Raw genomic sequence first — 20,049 nt, forward strand, 5'->3', positions numbered from 1 at the left:
TCTGTGAGCTAGTAAGCTGATAAACCTGCTGTATGGTGAAATCGTCCGGGAGACGGTGGCACTACTGAGATGAACTCATTTTTCAAGTCTCCTGCAAACTGAATTTCTGAGTTACTCTTTCGGCCAGGGGTATATTTGGTGTTTTATGAATACATCTAAATGAAAATCTAGAGAGAGAGATAGAAAGAGAGAGAGAGAGAGAGAGAGAGAGAGAGAGAGAGAGAGAGAGAGATATATAAATAAACAGAGCAGGTGCCAGAGATAGATTTTTTTGAGAGTTGAAAAGAATAAAAAAGGAAGCAGAGTTTGCTTGTGCTAGTCAGGAGGTGTTAAAGTCATGTTTGCCCTTCTCTATGCGAGAGGTCCTTATTGTTTTATTTCTAAGATCTGCCTGTATGTCTATCTGACATTTTCCTGCATTTGGTCGCATCAGGACAATAGTGTTGAACATGACAAAGTGCATAGGGTTTGAGTGGTTATATATAGTCCCTCACCTGGAGTGGGTGTGGTCTCTGGTTTGTCGTGCTCTTCGTGCCACTGCATGGTGCGGTGGTAGCTCAGCATCACCTCCCACAATGCCTTGCACAGGTCCATCAGGCAAGGGATGTAGCTGTCCAGGGTGATATGCTGCAGACACAGAAGAGACAAAAACACGGTCACACAAGCACTGATGGCCTTTTGTACAGTATTCGAGTTACGAGTTTTCGAGTTTTTTGCATTACTCTGTTTGGAAGCCACGTGTCTCTCTATGTGTGTCTATTGTGTCGCATCGACGTAAAATAAATTTGTATTTATTTATTGTGGAGTTGTGAAACACAGCACTGGACTACTCTAAAAATACATTTTATTACCAGTTTCAGCAAGAGGTAGAGACAAAAGATAATCTGATCAGCTGTCTTTTGTGTTACATCTAATTATAAAGCTATTGCTCATCATCCAAGGACAATGTGCTGGAAAAAAATCGGTGTCAAAAGAAACACTTTGATGTTACGTAAGAGCCAATCAATAAGGACTGATTAACATGGGGATGTTATTGTCTGACTAATACACAGAATATATATTTAGAAATGCCTCTGATTAGCACATTATGTAGGCTGCCTTACTATATCAAATCATGTCAGCTTGATTTTAAAACGTAACATGTGCATAGATGATTCTCAGTTGAATGAAAATTGCATCAAAAGGAAGATTAGAAAAAAAAAACAATCCTCACGGGTGTTTCAAGATCACATCCATTAATATTCTCATAAATGAGATTCCTGACTATAAATATCTGAGTTAGAGCATTATGTATGACAAGCCAGTACTATACAATATGCCTATACAGGTGGATAATCAATCATTGCCTGTAGTTAGAGAATAATACATCAGCTGTGTGATATAATGTTCATATCCCATAGGCCTGAAGTAAGTAAGAATGGCAACTTTATTATTTTTGCGGATCATGTGTCATACATGTCTTAATACTTTAAAGATAATTCTGCTAGATCATTTGAATGTTGACATCTCTCTTTTTTTGTGATAAATAAATAACCATCTACCTATATATATGTCTGACAATGTGACTTAGCCAAATCTCACAAATATTTCACAGTGGGGCTGAATCCAAAGCAATACTATAAAGCACTCAAAAAGGATAATGCACGCTATTCCGGCACACATTCGACAGATGAACACGTCTGATTCTGAACTCTTAGGAGGCCAGATGGTCTGGAAAAATGTGTGTGTTAAATTAAAATTTGGCTGATCTAAGAAAAAGTGCACCTGGCACAATAGCAGCCACAGACACACTTCAAGGCTTCGCCAGCCCAACTCGCCGATAGAGTCCTGTCAACATGTCCAGAGACAGATTAAACCCTGCCAGATGAAACAGTGCTGTCGACAGCCGCCGCACTTTACTTTTGTTTAACCTGGGGGAATGGCTAAGTGTTTGTACATCCCCGCTACTCTTCGCAAAAGCATTGTAAATTACACACCTCAAGTGTAGCGCACTGGTGATTTCTGAGAGAGAAAACCGTGCATTGCAATAAAGACCCCGACTCTGCAAAAAACTGACATTTCTGGCTTCTCACTCTGGCGTGTCCGAGTCCCTGAGTGACAAACCACCGCTCGCCAGGACATTCTCTCCACAGAACAATTTTTTTTCTATTAAGACATCTGAAGTAGATTTATGACTGTAAGGCATCATCAAGGGAAGTTTCGTGTTGTGCTCGCTTTCTCAAAAGATGTGAATGACAGCTGGCTTCTCTCAGATATGTAACATATGTACACGGAACACTGAAGTTTAACGGGTAATCAAACATTTGACAACTCTCAAAAAATTATAATAAATTTAAGTTTGCGATATACTACATAATAGTACTATATTAAAGTACATATGGTTTTTACTGTTTAATGCACATCAGACATTATCATCCATTCATTCTAAAAAGCACATAGAAACGACCTACAAAGATGACAATTATGTCATTTTTGCTCTTACCAGCGTAGTAAATCTTCATTTAAACTCAAACTGCACTCATACTTAGAGGTTTTAATAGCTTTGCTGCAATGGACATTCATTTTAATTTAGTAAAGTAGGCTCTGGCACTGGTGGCAGCCGCTGGATGTGCGGTCAGACAAATACAGTGTTCAAAGAGAATATAGAGCTTCCAAATCACACACAAGAACTGGGTTTCATTTGTGCGTTTTGTTGGCTGAACTGATGTACACATTAAACCATGGAACAAAGTGTCCAATTGTTTCCTACCATTAGGAAAGACAGGACACAATTGGAACTGAACAATTTACAGTATAATTATATAGAGCTCTGCTTACATCATTGCACTGCTGGACAACTAGATCAAACAACTTATTTGGCAAGTGAGTATTTTGGCCGTAACATAATTTTTATGCATATTTTCCAACTTCAAGCTGTGTAAACTTGAGTGCTTATTGGATTCAAGCATACCAGGTGATGTGTATTTGCGTAATGAGTGAAGGTGTGGCCTAAGGAGATCAACACTCTATATCAAGGTGTGCATAATTATTAGGCAGCTTCTCTTTCTCAGGCAAAATGGGCAAAAAAATAGATTTAACGGACTCTGAAAAGTAAAGAATTGTAAAAAGTATTTCAGAGGGATGCAGCACTCTTAAAATTGCTAAGATATTGGGGCGTGACCACAGAGCCATCAAACGTTTTGTTGCAAATAGCCAACAGGGTCGGAAGAAACGTATTGAGAAAAAAAGACGCAAATTAACTGCTAAAGATTTGAAGAATCAAACGTGAAGCTACCAGGAACCCATTATCCTCCAGTTCTGCCATATTCCAGAACTGCAACCTACCTGGAGTGCTCAGAAGTACAAGGTGTTCAGTGCTTAGAGACATGGACAAGGTAAGGAAGGCTGAAACCCGACCACCACAGAACAAAACAAACCAGTTGAAACGTCAAGACTGGGCCAAGAATATCTGAAGACAGATTTTTCAAAGGTTTTATGGACTGAAGAGATGAGAGTGACTCTTGATGGACCAGACGGATGGGCCCGTGGCTGGATCAGTAACGGACACAGAGCTCCACTTCGACTCAGACGCCAGCAAGGTGGAGGTGGGATACTGGTATGGGCTGGTATTATTAAAAATTAGCTAGTTGGACCTTTTCGGGTTGAAGATGGCCTCAAAATCAACTCCCAAACCTACTGCCAGTTTTTTAGAAGACACTTTCTTCAAGCATTGGTACAGGAAAAAGTCTGCATCTTTCAAGAAGACCATGATTTTTATGTTGGACAATGCTCCATCACATGCATCAAAGTACTCAACTACATGGCTAGCCAGTAAAGGCCTTAAGGATGAAAAATAATGACATGACCCCCTTCCTCATCTGACCTAAACCCTATTGAGAACCTGTGGTCCCTGCTTAAACGGGAGATTTACAGTGAAGGAAATCAGTACACCTCTTGGAACAGTGTCTGGGAGGCTGTGGTTGATGCTGCACAAAAAGTTGATCGTCAACAGATCAAGAAACTGACAGACTCCATAAATGGAAGGCTTGTGACAGTTATTGAAAAGAAGGGTGGCTATAATGGTCACTGATTTTTTTGTTTGTTGACATGTCAGAAATGTTTATTTGTACATTTTGAGGTGAAAATGAAACGTGGATTTAAAAAAAAAATTATTAATAAAAATCTGAAAAGTGTGGCGTGCAAAAGTATTCAGCCCTCTGAGTCAATGCTTTGTAGAACCACCTATCGCTGCCATTACAGCTGCAAATCTATTACAGTATTTCTCTACCAGCTTTGCACATCTACAGACTAATATTTATTGCCATTTCTGCTTTGCAAAATAGCTCGAACTACAGATTCAGCATCAGATTGGATAGAGAGTGTCTGTCAGTAGCAATTTTCAAGTCTTTTTCAATATTCTCAATTGTTTTTAGGTCTGGACTTTGACTTGGCCATTCTAAAACATGCCTATGCTTTGATATAAACCATTCCATTGTAAATCTGGCTATATGTTTAGGGTAGTTGTCCTTCTGGAGGGTGAACCTACACCCAGCCTCAAGTCTTTTGCAGACTAGGTGCAATGACCCAGCTTTGGGGGGGGGAGGGGGCCCAGCTTGCAGAAGGTTGAGAACACCTGCAATAAGCCATGCATAGTCAGATGAGACCAAACGTGAAGTTTTTGGACTGAATGCAAAATGCAATGTGTGGCGGAAACTAACACTACAAACCACCCTATACACACCATCACCACAGTGCTATGGGGATGCTTTTCTTCAGCAGGTACAGGGAAGCTGGTTAGAGTTGATGGGAAGATGGATGGAGCCACACACAGGGCAGAAAACCTGTTAGAGTCGGCAAAAGACTTGAGACTGGGGCAGAGGTTCACCTTCCAGAAGGAAAACTACATTAAACATACAACCAGACTATGAAATGGTTTCAAAGAATAGTCATGTGTTAGAATGGCCCAGTCAAAGTGCAGACCTAAAAACAATTGAGAATATTGAGAAAGACTTGAAAATTGCTGTTGACAGACGCTCTCCATCCAATCTGATGCTGAATCTGAAACTTGAGCTATTTTGCAAAGAAGAATGGACAAAATATATCAGTCTGTAGATGTGCAAAGCTGGTAGAGAAATACTCCAATAGATCTGCAGCTGTAATGGCAGCGATAGGTGGTTCTACAAAGCATTGACTCAGGGGGCTGAATACTTTTGCACGCCACACTTTTCAGTGTTTTATTTATAAAAAAAAATTAAAACCACGTTTAATTTTCATTCCACTTCACAATGTTGCGCCACTTTGTGTTGGTGTATCACATAAAATCCCAATAAAATAAATGTACGTATGTTGTTTTAACGTGACAAAATGTGGAAAATGTCAAGGGGTATGAATACTTTTGCAAGCCACTGTACATATATTCTCTTAAGAAAGACAAAACCTAACTTTTACTTTCTTAATCATTCAGGTTTAGGTTCATTAACATTTTGGATTGACTGAGAGCACTGTAGTTGTTCAATAATAAAATTAATCCTCAAAAATACAATACTTGCCTAATAATTGTGCAGACAGTTTAAGTAGCACTTGTAGAAAATATTTCTGTATTTGTTTGGTATGCACTATGAGATATTTCATATAAAATAGTATAATATCAACCACCATTATTATAATAACACACTTACTACTTCTGTACGTCATTTCTACTATGGGTCGTAGAATACTAAATAACTAAGCTAAATAATGGAACATCAGTTCTTACGAGGCCACCCTGAAATTTATAAACCTAGGCAAACATAGCTAAAGTTAGAAACGGGCTCCAGTCAGATGGGTAAGCTAATGAACCAGTTCTGATAAAAGAAGAAGGCTTACATTTGACATTGCAAGTCTCCACCAGCCAAGGCATTTGCAGCAGCATGTTGCCAGGCAACTGGATTGGGTGGGTGGGGGGGGGGGGCATGATGCGGGGGTAAGTGGTGTGTGTGTGGGTTAAGATTATCAGTGGGTTTGATGAAAAGACGACAACTCACTGCAGATTCTTTAAAGATTGCACACCTTCAGAAAGGTTACAAAAGAAGAAAAATAAACTTTTCTTCGATTATTTTCTTCTCTACAAGCATAGTGATTACGGCTCAGAGGAGGAACGCTCAGAATCTATTTTGGATCAGCCATTTTGTTTTCTGAAGGCAGTTGTCCGTCATCATGCACATTCTTTTCCAATTTTGTGAGGTCTTGCTCTAGCCGCTTCTCTTTTTCTGTTTTCTTTTTCTTGAAAGGTCGATCACACCCCCCACCCCCTCCTTTCGAAAAAATAATGAACAAACAGATTAACCTGGGAGGGATATAAAAAATAGTCAGCAATCTTGAAACCTGCTGTGCAAGCAAAAGAGCAAATGTACAGTTCACCCTGCTCAAAAAATAATCTCTCACTTACTCTCTCAGCTTGCTGCATGAGTCTGTAAAAAGAGCTCTGGTTTAACTTTGAAACAACATATATGACACATTACTGACAGTGACAACACGTCTGGGCAGACGAGTAAAATGGGTTTATGGGTAATCAGAAAAATCTTAAAATTACTTTATTAACAAATATCTCATCCGTACCCTGCTCCTCAAGACTGAATCTATTGGCCAGATAATGATTTGTCGGCCTATGGTTTAGGACAGGTTTCTGATCTTTTAAAGCACTCTGGAGGCATACAACCAGTATATAAGTTAATAAAGGCCATAACAATTAATGGATGCATGGAATTTATATAGCGATGTCACCTGCATAACACTGAACAAACCGATTAGTGTACTATGTGCTACTGGCTAATACCCTTGTATAACACAGATGAAAAACAATACTAAAAAGGCCAATGCCCCACTAGTAGTTTCTAGAGGCTGCCATGTTTATTACACCCTTCAATATGACTAGGTGAAGAGAGAAAACTGCCACATGCAACGGCAAGATACAATCAGATGTCATCTATGTCAAAGGCAATAACTAAGGGTGTATTCACACATGCCGTGTTTAGTTCGGTTGAAACAAACGCAGGTGCACTTCCGCCTTCGGTGCGCATCTTTCAGGCAGATGTGAATACAGCAATCGCACTCGGGGGCAGACCAAACAAGCGCTCCGAGACCCAGCTGAAGAGGTAGTCTCGGTGCGTTTCCAAACTCACTCTACTGCAGTTTGTTTGTGGTGTGAATTTGTCCGGACTCGATCCGAATGCAGGAAGCACTGTGCCTTTTATTTTTTAATAAATTGCCGTCAGCTTCACATTATGGGAAAGTGTTGTTGTCGCCATTGTTAGGACGATAAATTGTGGTTTGACCGGGAGCCCAGAACAATATATTACATTTGATCGAGAGGACGCGTAAAAATGCTGAATGTGTTCAGCGATCAGATGAAGGAGAGGGGAGCATCTCCCGCACAGTGCCAACAGGTTCACGCTGCGCAAGAAGTGTGTGTTTTTATTTTGTTCCCCATGAACGGGACCGTCAATACTATCCCCATGTCAGTTTCGAGCTGAACTGCGCCGAACTGACACCCAGCTGATACACAGCTTAATCAGCTGAGAGTAGGCATGAGCCTATTCTTCTCGCGAGCCGCACGTCCAGCAGCAAAAATACAGTAAAAATTATGTTTCACATCGTAGACTACAAGCCACATAACGTGGCATCGTCATAGGGCTTCATATTACAACCATATGAAACAACAATAATTAGATTTTTTCTTCTTTATTTATAGGCTGGATGTAGGCAGTTTTATTATTTTTAACCCCATATAATATCAATTATATATTTAGCAGTTTTTACTTTGTTCTTCCTGCTTCTCTCCACCCCAGAATGTCTGTCCAATGAATGAATGACCTCAGATCACGTGTGGTGTTGCTTCGTAATGCTGGTTCACTTACAAAAGGGGCAATATGAAAGTGGTTCACACCAAACAAAAAAAATCTAAACTCTGTTCGGTCTGGACCAAAGCAAGTGAAATAGCGGACTTTCCCTGTGTGAATACACCCTAAGTCTTAATGGGATTTGGAGAGAGATGTTTTTGTTGTTATTAAAACTACAGATTCCACAGAAACATATATGGAGGATTCAGAAACCAAAAAGACAATCAGGACAAACAACTGCAATCTTCTAACGTCTATTGCCAATGTCCGTGACAGAGTAATAACAAAAGACCACTTCACTTGAGACTAATTTCCATTCATAAGAGCTGGGATGATAAGCACAATGTTTGGCAGTAGATCCACTCCATTCTGTAATTGTGCTATCTACTGTCATGGTTAACTAAACAAAAAAATCAGGCCTGGGATGCCTAGGATCATGGTAATGCTTAACAATAAAAGAGCAACAGTGCCTGCATCCACTCCACCGCCATACAACGTGGTCCATTCCCAGGGAGTACAACTGCACTAAAGGTCAGCCTATATCAAAATAATGGGACACGGGCAAAACGGAGAGTGGGATGGGTCACTGCAGGTCACTGATGAACAGTTGTTTGATATTGTAGGCGCGATCTCTTTATCATCAGTGGGGCTAATGGCCTTGTATAACACAGATGAAAAACAATACTAAAAGGCCAAAGCCCCACTAGCAGTTTCTAGAGGCTGCCATGTTTATAACACCCTTCAATATGACTTGGTGAAGAGAGATGACCAGGGCATTGATACGGAGTGAGGCTGGCCAATAACAATGAGATGTTTATGTAAAATAAATTAAAAAAGGTCAGAGCTGACCTTTCTGAATATTAACTGTTTCCCTTGAATTTAAAGTAATATGAAATGTCAGATGTTCTAATGTGTGGCTTGAACAATATTTTAATCTTTATTCATAAGCAGAATAGCAACTGAATAAGTATTTTTTTCTCCACAAACAGATATTTTTGAATTAATACAGTTCCCCAACATACCTCCATATCTACTGAGACGTTTCTATTGGAGCTAATGACGGTTTGGTTGCCCACCTCAAGGGAATATCAACCACATTTGTTGAAAGAAACACAAACACACATTTTTCTTTCTCTATGATTCAAAATCCAAAACAATCTTAGAGAAGGTCACTGGAGGGTTATTAAAATAAATGGTTTTCAAGCTCATCTTCAACTTTTTAGCATCTCTTCAAAACCACATAAGCTGTTCTTGGGTTAGTTCTCCTTTTGCATTTTTAAAATGTACAGCTCCGGAAAAAAGTTAAGAGACCAGTCTGGATCTTTCTTAAATGTTAATCTCTACCTAATTTATTGGAAATGCTCTTAGTGACAAAAAATGTATTGGAATTAGGTAGAAATGTTGTCGGTAGTTTAGAGTATAAACCAAAATGTTAATTCTACTTAAACATATGCCTATAAATATTAAAACGAGAGACACTGAACATTTGGAGTGGTCTCTTTATTTTTTCCACAGCTGTATATATAGGTAACGTGAATAAAATCATCTACTGTAATGAGCGAAAGCAAACAAACACTTGATCCATCTCTGCAGACAGGCAGATATTACTGTCAGACGGCCAAATGAACTGTGTGTGGCTGTCCGCATACTTCCTTATTTGAGTGTGCGCCTGTGTGTTTATGTGCCGACCTATCAATCATGATCACACTGCCGAGAGTGTCACGACACGACACATCCCATCAATCTTGAGTTGGTGAGAGTGGTTTGTGCAGTCTATGTGTGTTTGTGGAGTGAGGGGGATCATCCAGGCGACACACTGTGTTGACAGGGGATCTATCAAGCCCAAGTTAACATTAGTATGTGTCTGTAGTCTGTAACGTCTGTACAGTTACATGCCCACAGTATGCCAGGGGATCCATGACACAAATTTTTAGTAGGCTTCATAACAGTAAGCTTCTAGGTCCACAGGAAAACAACGAAAGAAAGAGAAAGGAACAAAAATGTATATACAGTTACGTATGACACTTAAGCTTAAAGGGAACAATGTTGTTATTTCACTTGATATAAATAGATACGTTCCAAGTGGCACCTACTACTCTCTTACGACTCAAGTCGTTTTCCATCTCATATACAGTAAGTGAACTATAAATAAGGTGGATTATACAATAGGTTACTTGAGCTGAGAACTTGGCAAGTCATGCGCAGAGAGCTATGGCCATAAGTATTTAAGAGCAAATTGTATTGTTGATAAACTATTATCATCAGAAAGAATCATGTAGTACAGTTCAGTATAGTGTCGATGTGTTGATGTATTAATAGCCACCTTGGGCACTTTAACATGTAATCATCATCACCTCATAACATCCACAGTCTTGGGTGTCCAAAGCACTGTAAGCTCTTGGTAAGTAAAGCCTAACATTTTTCCAAACCTACAAAAGAGAAGTGATATTTCAATCCTTTATTCAGCTCATTCTCTGATATCATCCAGCCAACCAGCTTAAATGCAGGCTACCATTGACCCCCTTGACAAGAAGCCTTTTCCTGGAAGTCTTTATTAATTGAATATTGCTACTTCCAGGCCTCTTACCATAAAAAACCCAGGAAACAGGGGGAAGAAGATATGGGAAGTGGAGTGGTTGAGCATAAAGTTAAGAGGTAAAGGGTAGGGCATTGTAGATATGAGCGCAGCAGGCAATGCAAGCAGGGGGGCGGGGAATATGGCAGCTGACATATGGTGAGAGACAAATTGAAACCCTCCGATCAGGCAGGGATAACCTTAACCTTTACCTGTACATGCCCCTCCACACTGTGGGTCAGACTGTAACACAGTCCCTGGGGAGGCGGGGGGGAGAAAACTCAAGATGAATGTACCAAGTTGTTGCTTGCTGGCCATGCAAATGTGATTTATTTTGACGTTGGGGGGGGGAAGAGACCGAGAGGGAACTGAGGCGTGTGGGCCAGTTTGGAGAGCCCAGTCAGACAGTGTTGCTGCAGTCCACTGGTTCTGTATTGTGAGCAAGATTAATTATCTCATAGTCAGGAGCTATAATATACTTCTTTCCCCTCCCCCTTTCCCTCAATCACGTTCTCCATGCTCTGCTCTCCCCCTTCACTGCACACTATAATGGAGAATCTGTAGAACCCCTTGTCACAAAATATGGCTTTATTTCCCCCCTTCACTTTACTACAAGGCAATTAGAAAGCCAAAGGAGTGATGTCATATGTCGTTTCAGCACTTACATTTTCACTTAACTTAGTAAGGAATGGGTCGGTTTTCAGACTGGCAAGGGGGTCTAAACCTTTTCTAGCTAATAAGCTGTGAAATCAGTGTCCATCCACATGCATACACCAACAAACACTCCTCTCCTTACCGTGCACAGGTCCTTGTACTGCATCTTTTGGAACTTGGTGTCAGCGTTGCCCGCACACAGCTCCACATATCCCAGCACCACTTGAAACACTGTGTTGTGGATGGCCTGGGTGAAGTGCATGTGCAGCTGGTCCATAGCAGTCTGCATATGGAGAGAGAGAGAGAGAGAGAGAGAGAGAGAGAGCCAAACAACACACCGTTATGAAAACTGTGGTGTCATGAATCCACTGTCAGCTGTCAGTGTGGATCTGTCACTAGCTCTGTCCACTTGCAGCACCGGTAAGTTTGTACGAAATACCATGTGAGCAATTTCACAAAAACAAGACATTATCAGGGAACTCTGACTTAAAAGGAAAATCAATTCTCAAATACTGTTACACTGATCATTTAAAAAAAAAAAAAAACATCATGACAAAATTGGGAATTGGCTTTCACGTCAACCATGTTCTTAAAGCATTTTATTTTGTGGTTGTAATGTGTGGGTAGAATATGTCTCTGATGTTTTGATACTGTTGGCAGCAAGTAGTTAGAAAGTGCAGCACGGTTTCCACCTTCTGTTGCATGCAGTTGGTGCACAGTCTTCTCTGGGGATCCAGGTCAGCCTGTGGCAAGGGTCTGCTTACTGAGTCTGTTACCATGGTGAAGAGGAGGTCATGTGGTTCAGGTCAGAACTATTTGGCGAAACCTGAAGTTGTTCAGCGTCCTCCTGCATCCATATTTTAAAATCTACATTTCATGATTTTGTCATGAGAGTTTGTCCATGCGTGGATTTCTTTTTTGTTGGTCTCTATATTCTGTTCACACATGGGGTTTTTTGGGGAGGTTTTGGAGATGCACACTGAGCGTCTAAGGACAGAGGGTGTAGTATGCTGTATAGATTCTTGTGATATTGGACTATATAAATACAATTGACTTGAATCTTACTTTTAACCCAAAAACAATTCTGGTGGAAAGAGAAGTTGCTTAACGCTCCACTGTTACCTATCTAGATGCAATTTTTTTTCTGCAATGCTTTTGCTGTGGGCTTTAAAAAAAAATAACAATGAGTTAAAAGACGCAAAGAATTTTAAAAAAAAAGCTTCGTACAGCTGAGGGAAACTGCAGAGTCGGGTGATTTTCTGTGGGTTTATTCACTACAAGCCACCTTGCTCACATATCACTTGAGCAACGTCTTATGATCCATTGTTAATATAAAAAAATATGGATTTGAGCAGCTTTATCAAAGATACTTATTCTTTACTTCACTTATTAATAATTAGGACTTTAATTTTGCAAATAAAACAAAAAATTGCTCTCAGCTGTAATTTCAAAAAGAGAATATGGTTGCTGTTTACAATGATTTTCTGTTTGGCAGCTACCACTTTGAGTTTTGCTTTGTGATCCCAGTGAATTGAGGACACCAGAGTTGCAGGAGACGTGTGTGGAGGCAGAGTACTGAACAAAGCCCTATAGGTAACGGGTGTTGCATTGCAATTAGATTTTCTTACCGCAAGCTCAAGAGACCACAAACTTCTGACAAAGGTAGTTAAAACATGTCTTCCCTCTACCCGGACGGACTTCATGTGTCCGGAAAAATACCAAGGAAATCGCTGGCTGGACAGAGCATGGACTGTACATAATATTAAAAGGAGGCAACCATGACAACATTCATCACAATAAACACCATAATCTTCTCCCGCCACCCATCTTCAGACATAATGATCAATCAACAGCACAAGCAAACACACTCATTCTACACTAGGAGAGCGGATTGTTACACAGAGACGAATGTTGGAAAAGCAAACAGGGTGTCAGGCTCATTAGGGCTATGAGCGACCATTGCATCTGAGCCAGTTAATGAGAGTGGGACCCCAGAGACCAATGCAAGGAGATAGAAATAAATGGTCTGAGTTGGTATGATCTGTATGCCAACAAGAGCCGTGGGATGCTGATTATGGTTCAAGTTGGACAACACAGTTCATTCATGTATCCAACTGAAAAGTGTCAGACCATTTACGTTTACTGTGGGCAGCAAAAAAAAGAAAAAAGACTGCAGTAAAAGCTAAGATTTTATTAAAAAAAAAAAAGCTAAGTGTGAGAAAAATAGATGCAGGATATGGGGTGACAAGTGCGTCAGATGGAAAAACTAAAGAAAAATGAAACAATAACAAGCACTTAGGAGCGGCGGCAGGAGGAAGTCAACAACTCCTTAGTTAGTTTGAGTCTGAAAAGGCTCATTATCCCGGCACTTTTTATTGGTTACTCGGATTACGCGTCGATTCAACGAGTTGGACAACTGAACTCTGATTTGTAATTTCTAATCGAACACCATGTTTGCATAACATTCATCTACCCAGTGTGACTTAATTTGAGCCTGGTGTGACAGCTCTTGGCACCTCCTGATTGGCAGGCTTCCAGGAGCTGATTGCTGATTGCAAACACCCATGCTGGCTGCTCTCCTGAGCTCTAAAGGCCAGGACACACCAGCCCGATAATCGCCGTCGTCAAAAAAAATGGAGTCGGCCGTTTCAGGAAGCTCCAGCTTCCCGTCGCTGCTAAAGAACACACCGAGACGACTGTTTATTTTCCGTACGCTCGCGGGACGTAATGTCTCCACAACAGCAGGCGGCGCTAATCTGTATTGTGGCCCGAAAAAATACGAAAGCCGGAAATGATTGGACATCTCTCTAGAGCATAAACATAGATAGAAATACGTATTTATTAGTGGTGGGCCGTTATCGGCGTTAACGTGCTGCGTTAACGCAAAACTCTTATCGGCGATAAAAAAAAATGTCGCCGTTAATCTCTTATTCCACCTCCTGTTCGGCTCAGGGGAGATACTAATAGCCGGGGGCCGTTGTTGACACTTGAGGAGCCTTTATTCTCTCACACACCCGCCGCTCTCTCTCTCCATCACTTGCCCACGACACAATCGGGTATTGGAACGCAGGGTGGGTGTGTGTGGACACCGGTCGCCACGTGACTATAAGTTTCCAAGTTTTAAACACTTCTATCTCTTCAACGTCAACGTCACCGTACCCGAATCCTAAATATCCCCATAGCAGACGCTATATTTCATCGGGGGGGAAACTTTGTTTTGCGCCACAGTTCGGCCGTAATGCTGCTGCACACACACACACAGACACAGACACAGGCGCACACACACACGCTGCATGACAGAGACGAGGGGCGCTACCAAAAAGACGAGAGGAGCGGTTGGAGCAGTTGGAGCGTTTAGAGACACATGCGTGCACATTTATTTACATAAAATCGCAATCGCAGTCATTTGTGCAGTTATGTAAAATGTTTCACTAAGGAAAATTACAGAAAAAGTAACGCACAGTGACTTTGATGAGTAACTTTAATCTGATTACTGGTTTGGAGATAGTAACGCGTTAGATTACTTGTTACTGAAAAAAGAGGTCCGATGCCGGTAACGCGTTACTAAGTAACATCTTGTTGAACATTATTTATTTTCATCACCAATTATCATAGTAGAACAGCTTCCTCAAGCAGTTTGTGATGCATGTTGGAAACAGGAGATGAGCCCCTGGTCTGATGCGCCACCTGGCTTGAGAAACACGTTCTCAAAGACTTACTTTGAGTCATTATTTAGGAGCACACACATATTATGAATGAATTCAAATGAGACATTTTAATCTAGATTAATCTAGATTAATTCCAAAATTAATCTAGATTAATCTAGATTAAAAAAATTAATCTATGCCCACCTCTAGTATTTATATTTATGGACCATAAGAGCACAATTTTTAGCAGAGAGTGTCGAGCATGGTGTCGAGCAGTCAACAAGGGTTGATGCATGCGAGTACTCTCAAAACGAAACGAACAAACGCATTAAAACGATGGCTAGCTGTTGTTAGCTGTTTGTGCTACCCGCCTCACTTCCGGGCTTCACTGATTCGCTAGCCCTCCACCAATCAAATTGCTCCAAATGAAAGACGGTCGGCCGCCGATTGAACACGGTCAATCGGCGGCCGACAGGCTCAAAACAAGCCCGACGACCTCTACGTCGGCCGACGTCACGGCACACACCAAACAGATTCGTCTTTTTTTTTGACGACGGCGATTATCGGGCTGGTGTGTCCTGGCCTTAAAAGCTGCAGGAGTCAGCCACTTGGGTCTCGCTCCCTTGATGTATGGTTTGTTTTGGTTTGGTTTAGTTAGTGCTGCTTTACACACACACCATACACTCACACAGACACCGCACCCATTACTGACTACTGACATTCACGCACCATTTATTAGATTACTTTAAACTGGGTTAAATGGGGGCGCCTTTAGCTCAGTCGGTAAGGCGTCCCCCTCCCGGGCCGGGCCCAGCAGCAGACCCGGGTTCAATTTCACCTCTGTCTCTGCACTATCAATAAAGCATAAAAATGCCCAAAAAATATCTTAAAAAAAAAAACTGGGCTAAATAAATTATAATTTGGTTAAACTAATTATCTTGTGTGGTTTCCTCTTTGTCCTTCTCTTGAGCTGGGATGTGACACTGGCAATCCGCCATACATCCATTGAAAACAATCTGGCCCAGCACCAATATCCACCATATTAAGCCCTATGCAGTGAACCCTCCACCTAGTAGGCTCAGTGAAAATGTGTTGAGTGCAGGTGGCAAGGGATCAAAAAGGCCTTGATAAGAAATATAACAGCAGGAGGGGAATCCAGAAGTATACACAGGATCTGAGATGATGCTAGTTGACTCGCTGCTTGAACACCGCAGTGCATTAATGTAATGGCGTAAGGACCAGCGAGGGGACTGCTAACTGCAGTCACTGACAGGAAGTTAGCTAAAAGAACCATTTTGCTCACAGCACCTTTAAGGACAATCACTTACAGCTCAAGCCTTGACCGATCGCCAGATACCAGAGAACACAGGTAGCTGGAAGTACTTTTTCATCTAAGCACAAGAAAGACATCAGGGCCAAGAGAGATGTCGGAGATGACAACGGAGTGTATGGGGTTATTAAAGAGAGAGGCCCGGGGATTACGGATCAATGCTTTTTGACAAAAGATAAAGGGGAAAGAATGGGACATGAGGAGCGAAAGGTTTAAAGACAGAAAGACACTACAAATGACAGACACCCTCCGTGTCGTGTAAGGTTGGAGTCTATCATATGTTTCTCCCCAGGCATTTCTAACAGGAACCAAGTCATTTATTAGTCGCAGAAAAAATAAAATAATCTGACAAACATTTAGAGTTTTTGTAATACACATTATTTTTAGTGGGGTGATTTCTATTGTGTGCCCGTTGATTGACAGCAAGCGGTGCATAACATAATCGCACAAGGTGCATGCCCCTGGAGCTGAAAATAGTCTCGGCTCCAATGAGAAAGACCCTGAATTCAGAGGGGAAAAGACGGAATAATAATGACAAAAGAAAACTTGAATGAAACAAATGACATACTGATGTTTTTCTGTGATGGCTTAACCAGGAAGATGGTGGAAGATATTTTCTTTATACTGGAAAGAGCACTGCCTGACCCCCGAAAAATGTATAAAAAGTAGAATGACGCAATACTAATCAACACATTCAATCTCCCCACACATAAAAAACAAATCCCATTTAGATAAAATGAGAAAGAGTCTAACATAAGCACATTATGCAGTAAGTGAGGGCACCAATTGGACCATCACATCCAGTCACGGTTAAGCCATTTCCCCGTGACCCTGTATACAATGTCAAACCAACTGACCTGTGTCTTGCCCAGGAGCGTGTACGCCAGCTGGACCTTGGTGTAGTGCGCAACATCAAAGTTCTTACAAGTCTTCGACAGGGCCACGTCGAGTTGCTCCTGTAAGCCAGAAAAGGGATGGATGGACAGAAGAGGGGGAAAAAACAGGGGGGGGGGGAGTGAGAAGAGAGGGATTATCAACGACTAGGGATTTAGATATATAGATGTGTCGCTGTATCGCTACCGCACAACGCCAAGTAATTGGATGTGGGCATGTGGGTGTGAGTGTGTGTGTGTGTGTGTGTGTGTGTGTGTGTGTGTGTGTGTGTGTGTGTGTGTGTGTGTGTGTGTGTGTGTGTGTGTGTGTGTGTGTGTGTGTGTGTGTGTGTGTGTGTGTGTGTGTGTGGGGGGGGGGATGTGGGTGTTAATGTGTGTGTGTGTGTGTGTGTGTGTGTGTGTGTGTGTGTGTGTGTGTGTGTGTGTGTGTGTGTGTGTGTGTGTGTGTGTGTTTGACAGAGATACAAAAAGATCTGTAAAATGTTTTAAAGTCAGACAAGGTTAGCAGGAAGAGTGACTGACACAATAGGCCGACCTCGGTGTATAAAGGTTACGTTAGCAAACGTTTGGGGTCACCACACTTTATGATGTACTTTCTGTTCGTTTGATGATTGAATCCACCACAGGCACAGTATTTGGCTATGGCTTGTATCAAAATGACAGACCTGAAACTGGGTCAAGGGCATTGAAAATGAACAAGCTGAGCTGAAAGCAACATGTTTACTCTGACAACTTTCACTGAGATTGTTTAACTTTTCTACAATAATAAATATACATTGTACATACGGGGGGGCTTCGAATATTAGCAGTCGGAAAATAAAATAAAAAATTATTTGGCCTTTAATACGGTCCTTTATGTACTGAAAAGACAGTCATATTGATGAGTTGCCCAGCACCAAATGCTTTTAACAATGGTACATGTTGTACAACAGAAACAAAACATCGCTGATAACACATTCGCTGTATCTACTGGGCCCATTCAGGCTCTGTGAGCGTTTTTATTTATAGAAGAATTGCTTCACTCGGTTGACTGGCTGCGAGTTGAAGCAGTTGGGAATCAAAATATGTTACACACTGGGGCTGGCCGCTAACCAATGACAAGCTCTATCGCATAAAGCATGTTGGACTGCAAAAGATATGTCTTCACTCCAGATGGATGGACCACATATACAGTCCTGCTCACCATTATAGGCAACCATGCATTTAAAGAACATAATTTATAATATCTTGTATTTCAAGTGAAATATTCTTTGTCAGTAAAGAACTTGTATTTGATACAAAAGAGGAAATGATAACCAACAATTTAAAACAATAAACAATGAGAGGAAAAAAAACTTAAAGCTTGCTGTGTCACTGGTATTGGCACCCTTTGCTTTAAATCAGTATGGAAACACATTATGACTCACCTGTGGTAATTCACAAATGAGAATCACCTGTGATAAATTGTCAGTGCCCATGTGACATGAATTAGCCAATGAATGATGACTTCTGTGTTTTAAAAAGCCATCCGTTATCCCCTTTTCCTTGTCACAATGGTGATAGTCTGGCTTGACTTGTTTTGCCAGCGTATATCAGAGCGTCCGTCGGCTCCCAACGTAACTCCCCCCCTTCATGTTGCTGGCTTTCCCGTATTGTGCTCCCCATCAAACTCGGAAACAATTCGCTCACAGCCAACCTGTGTGTGTCAGGGCAGCGACGCTCTCCCACACACACACACACACACACACACACACACAGGGTGTGAGAAGTGACGTAACTGTAGACAGAAATAAAGTGTGGAGATACGCTGAGGATAGCCTACTAATAGCGGCGGCGCAGCCTATTAGCTTAGCCTAGCCACTTCATTGTACAACTTCCCCCGGGCAGAAATACCCTCATAAACTCTGGAAAATGAAGCGTGGGGTTTGGATTGAGCAGCGGACCTTATAACCAGCTAGATTAAGAGCCGCCGTTCCTTTTATTTGGTGATTTACGGGACATCGGGCCGCCGTTGTTAATGTTACCAGAGTAAACACTGTGTGACTCGTTCATTCTTATCGTTAAATTATCACGTGAGCTCTTCGAGGGCTAAAATGTATGGTGTCTTGACATGCTGGTGAGAAAGCAACTAACTATGTTTATTCCTTTTGTCTTTAATAGTTTTTTTTTTGTTTGTGGTTGGGATTTAGCCATTTCTCTGACAGCCTCTGAAAGTGCAGAAGTTCCAGCAAAACAATTCCCCCCGGCACTATTTTGCACGGACACCGCTGCTGCTTCCCGGGCTCAGCCCCGCCCTAGACGATTGTGGTTGGTTTAAAGAAATAAAAACAGGCCAGCCCATTTCCCCCCTGGATAGACGGCTCTAAATAGATCGGATCCAGACCATACTACTTGTAGTTTTGGTCTGGCTTTGCGAGACTACAATGGTGAAGACAAAGGAGCTGTCAGAGGACATCAGAAGTCTGATTATTAGCAAACACAAGACCTCCAAAGGGTATAAGACCATCTCCAAAGACCTTGGTATCCCTGTTTCAACAGTGCTTCATGTTATTAAGAAGTTTGCCAAGCATGGAACTGTCAAGAACCTCCGTGGGGGAAAGAGAAAGATTGATGAGAGAAGTCTTCGAAGGTTGGTGCGAATGGTGGAAAAAACACCACGTCAAACCTCCAAAGGCCTGAAGGCCAACCTGGAACCTGGAACCTGTCTGGGGTCATGGTTTCAACAAGTACCATACGCCGCACAATAAACCAAACAGGGCTTTATGGACGAAGGCCAAGGAAGACACCATTACTGAAGAAAAGGCATAAAAAGGAATGACTCATCTTTGCCAAAGAGTACCTGGACAAACCACAATCCTTCTGGGAAAATGTTTTGTGGACAGACAAAACTAAAATAGAGCTTTTTGGGAATGCACACCAGCAGTTTGTTTACAGATTACAGATTACAGCGCAATGAAGCCTACAAGGAAAAGAACAACCTACCAACAGTTAAGCATGGTGGAGGATCCATAATGCTGTGGGGCTGCTTTGCTGCATCTGGTACTGGAGGCCTTGACCGTATCACAGGAATCATGAAATCACAGAATTATCAAGAGATTTTAGAGCGAAATGTCCT

The 20,049-nt window shown here is 41.6% G+C and overlaps 1 protein-coding gene across 1 annotated transcript in view; it reads right to left on the bottom strand.

The window, feature by feature from the left end:
- The window catches only part of vps50 (VPS50 subunit of EARP/GARPII complex), a 127,423-nt gene that overhangs the window by 69,619 nt on the left and 37,755 nt on the right, over nt 1–20,049 (bottom strand). Inside the window, exons 11-13 of the mRNA XM_080045172.1 lie at nt 16,920–17,018; nt 11,228–11,368; nt 495–627 (exon numbers count right to left, since the gene is read on the bottom strand). Of these exons, the coding sequence (XP_079901298.1) occupies nt 495–627; nt 11,228–11,368; nt 16,920–17,018 (373 nt within the window). The remainder of the gene's footprint in view (nt 1–494; nt 628–11,227; nt 11,369–16,919; nt 17,019–20,049) is intronic.

Source organism: Ammodytes marinus (genome assembly GCF_949987685.1).
Source record: "Ammodytes marinus genome assembly, chromosome: 17".
Classification (NCBI taxonomy): domain Eukaryota; kingdom Metazoa; phylum Chordata; class Actinopteri; order Uranoscopiformes; family Ammodytidae; genus Ammodytes; species Ammodytes marinus.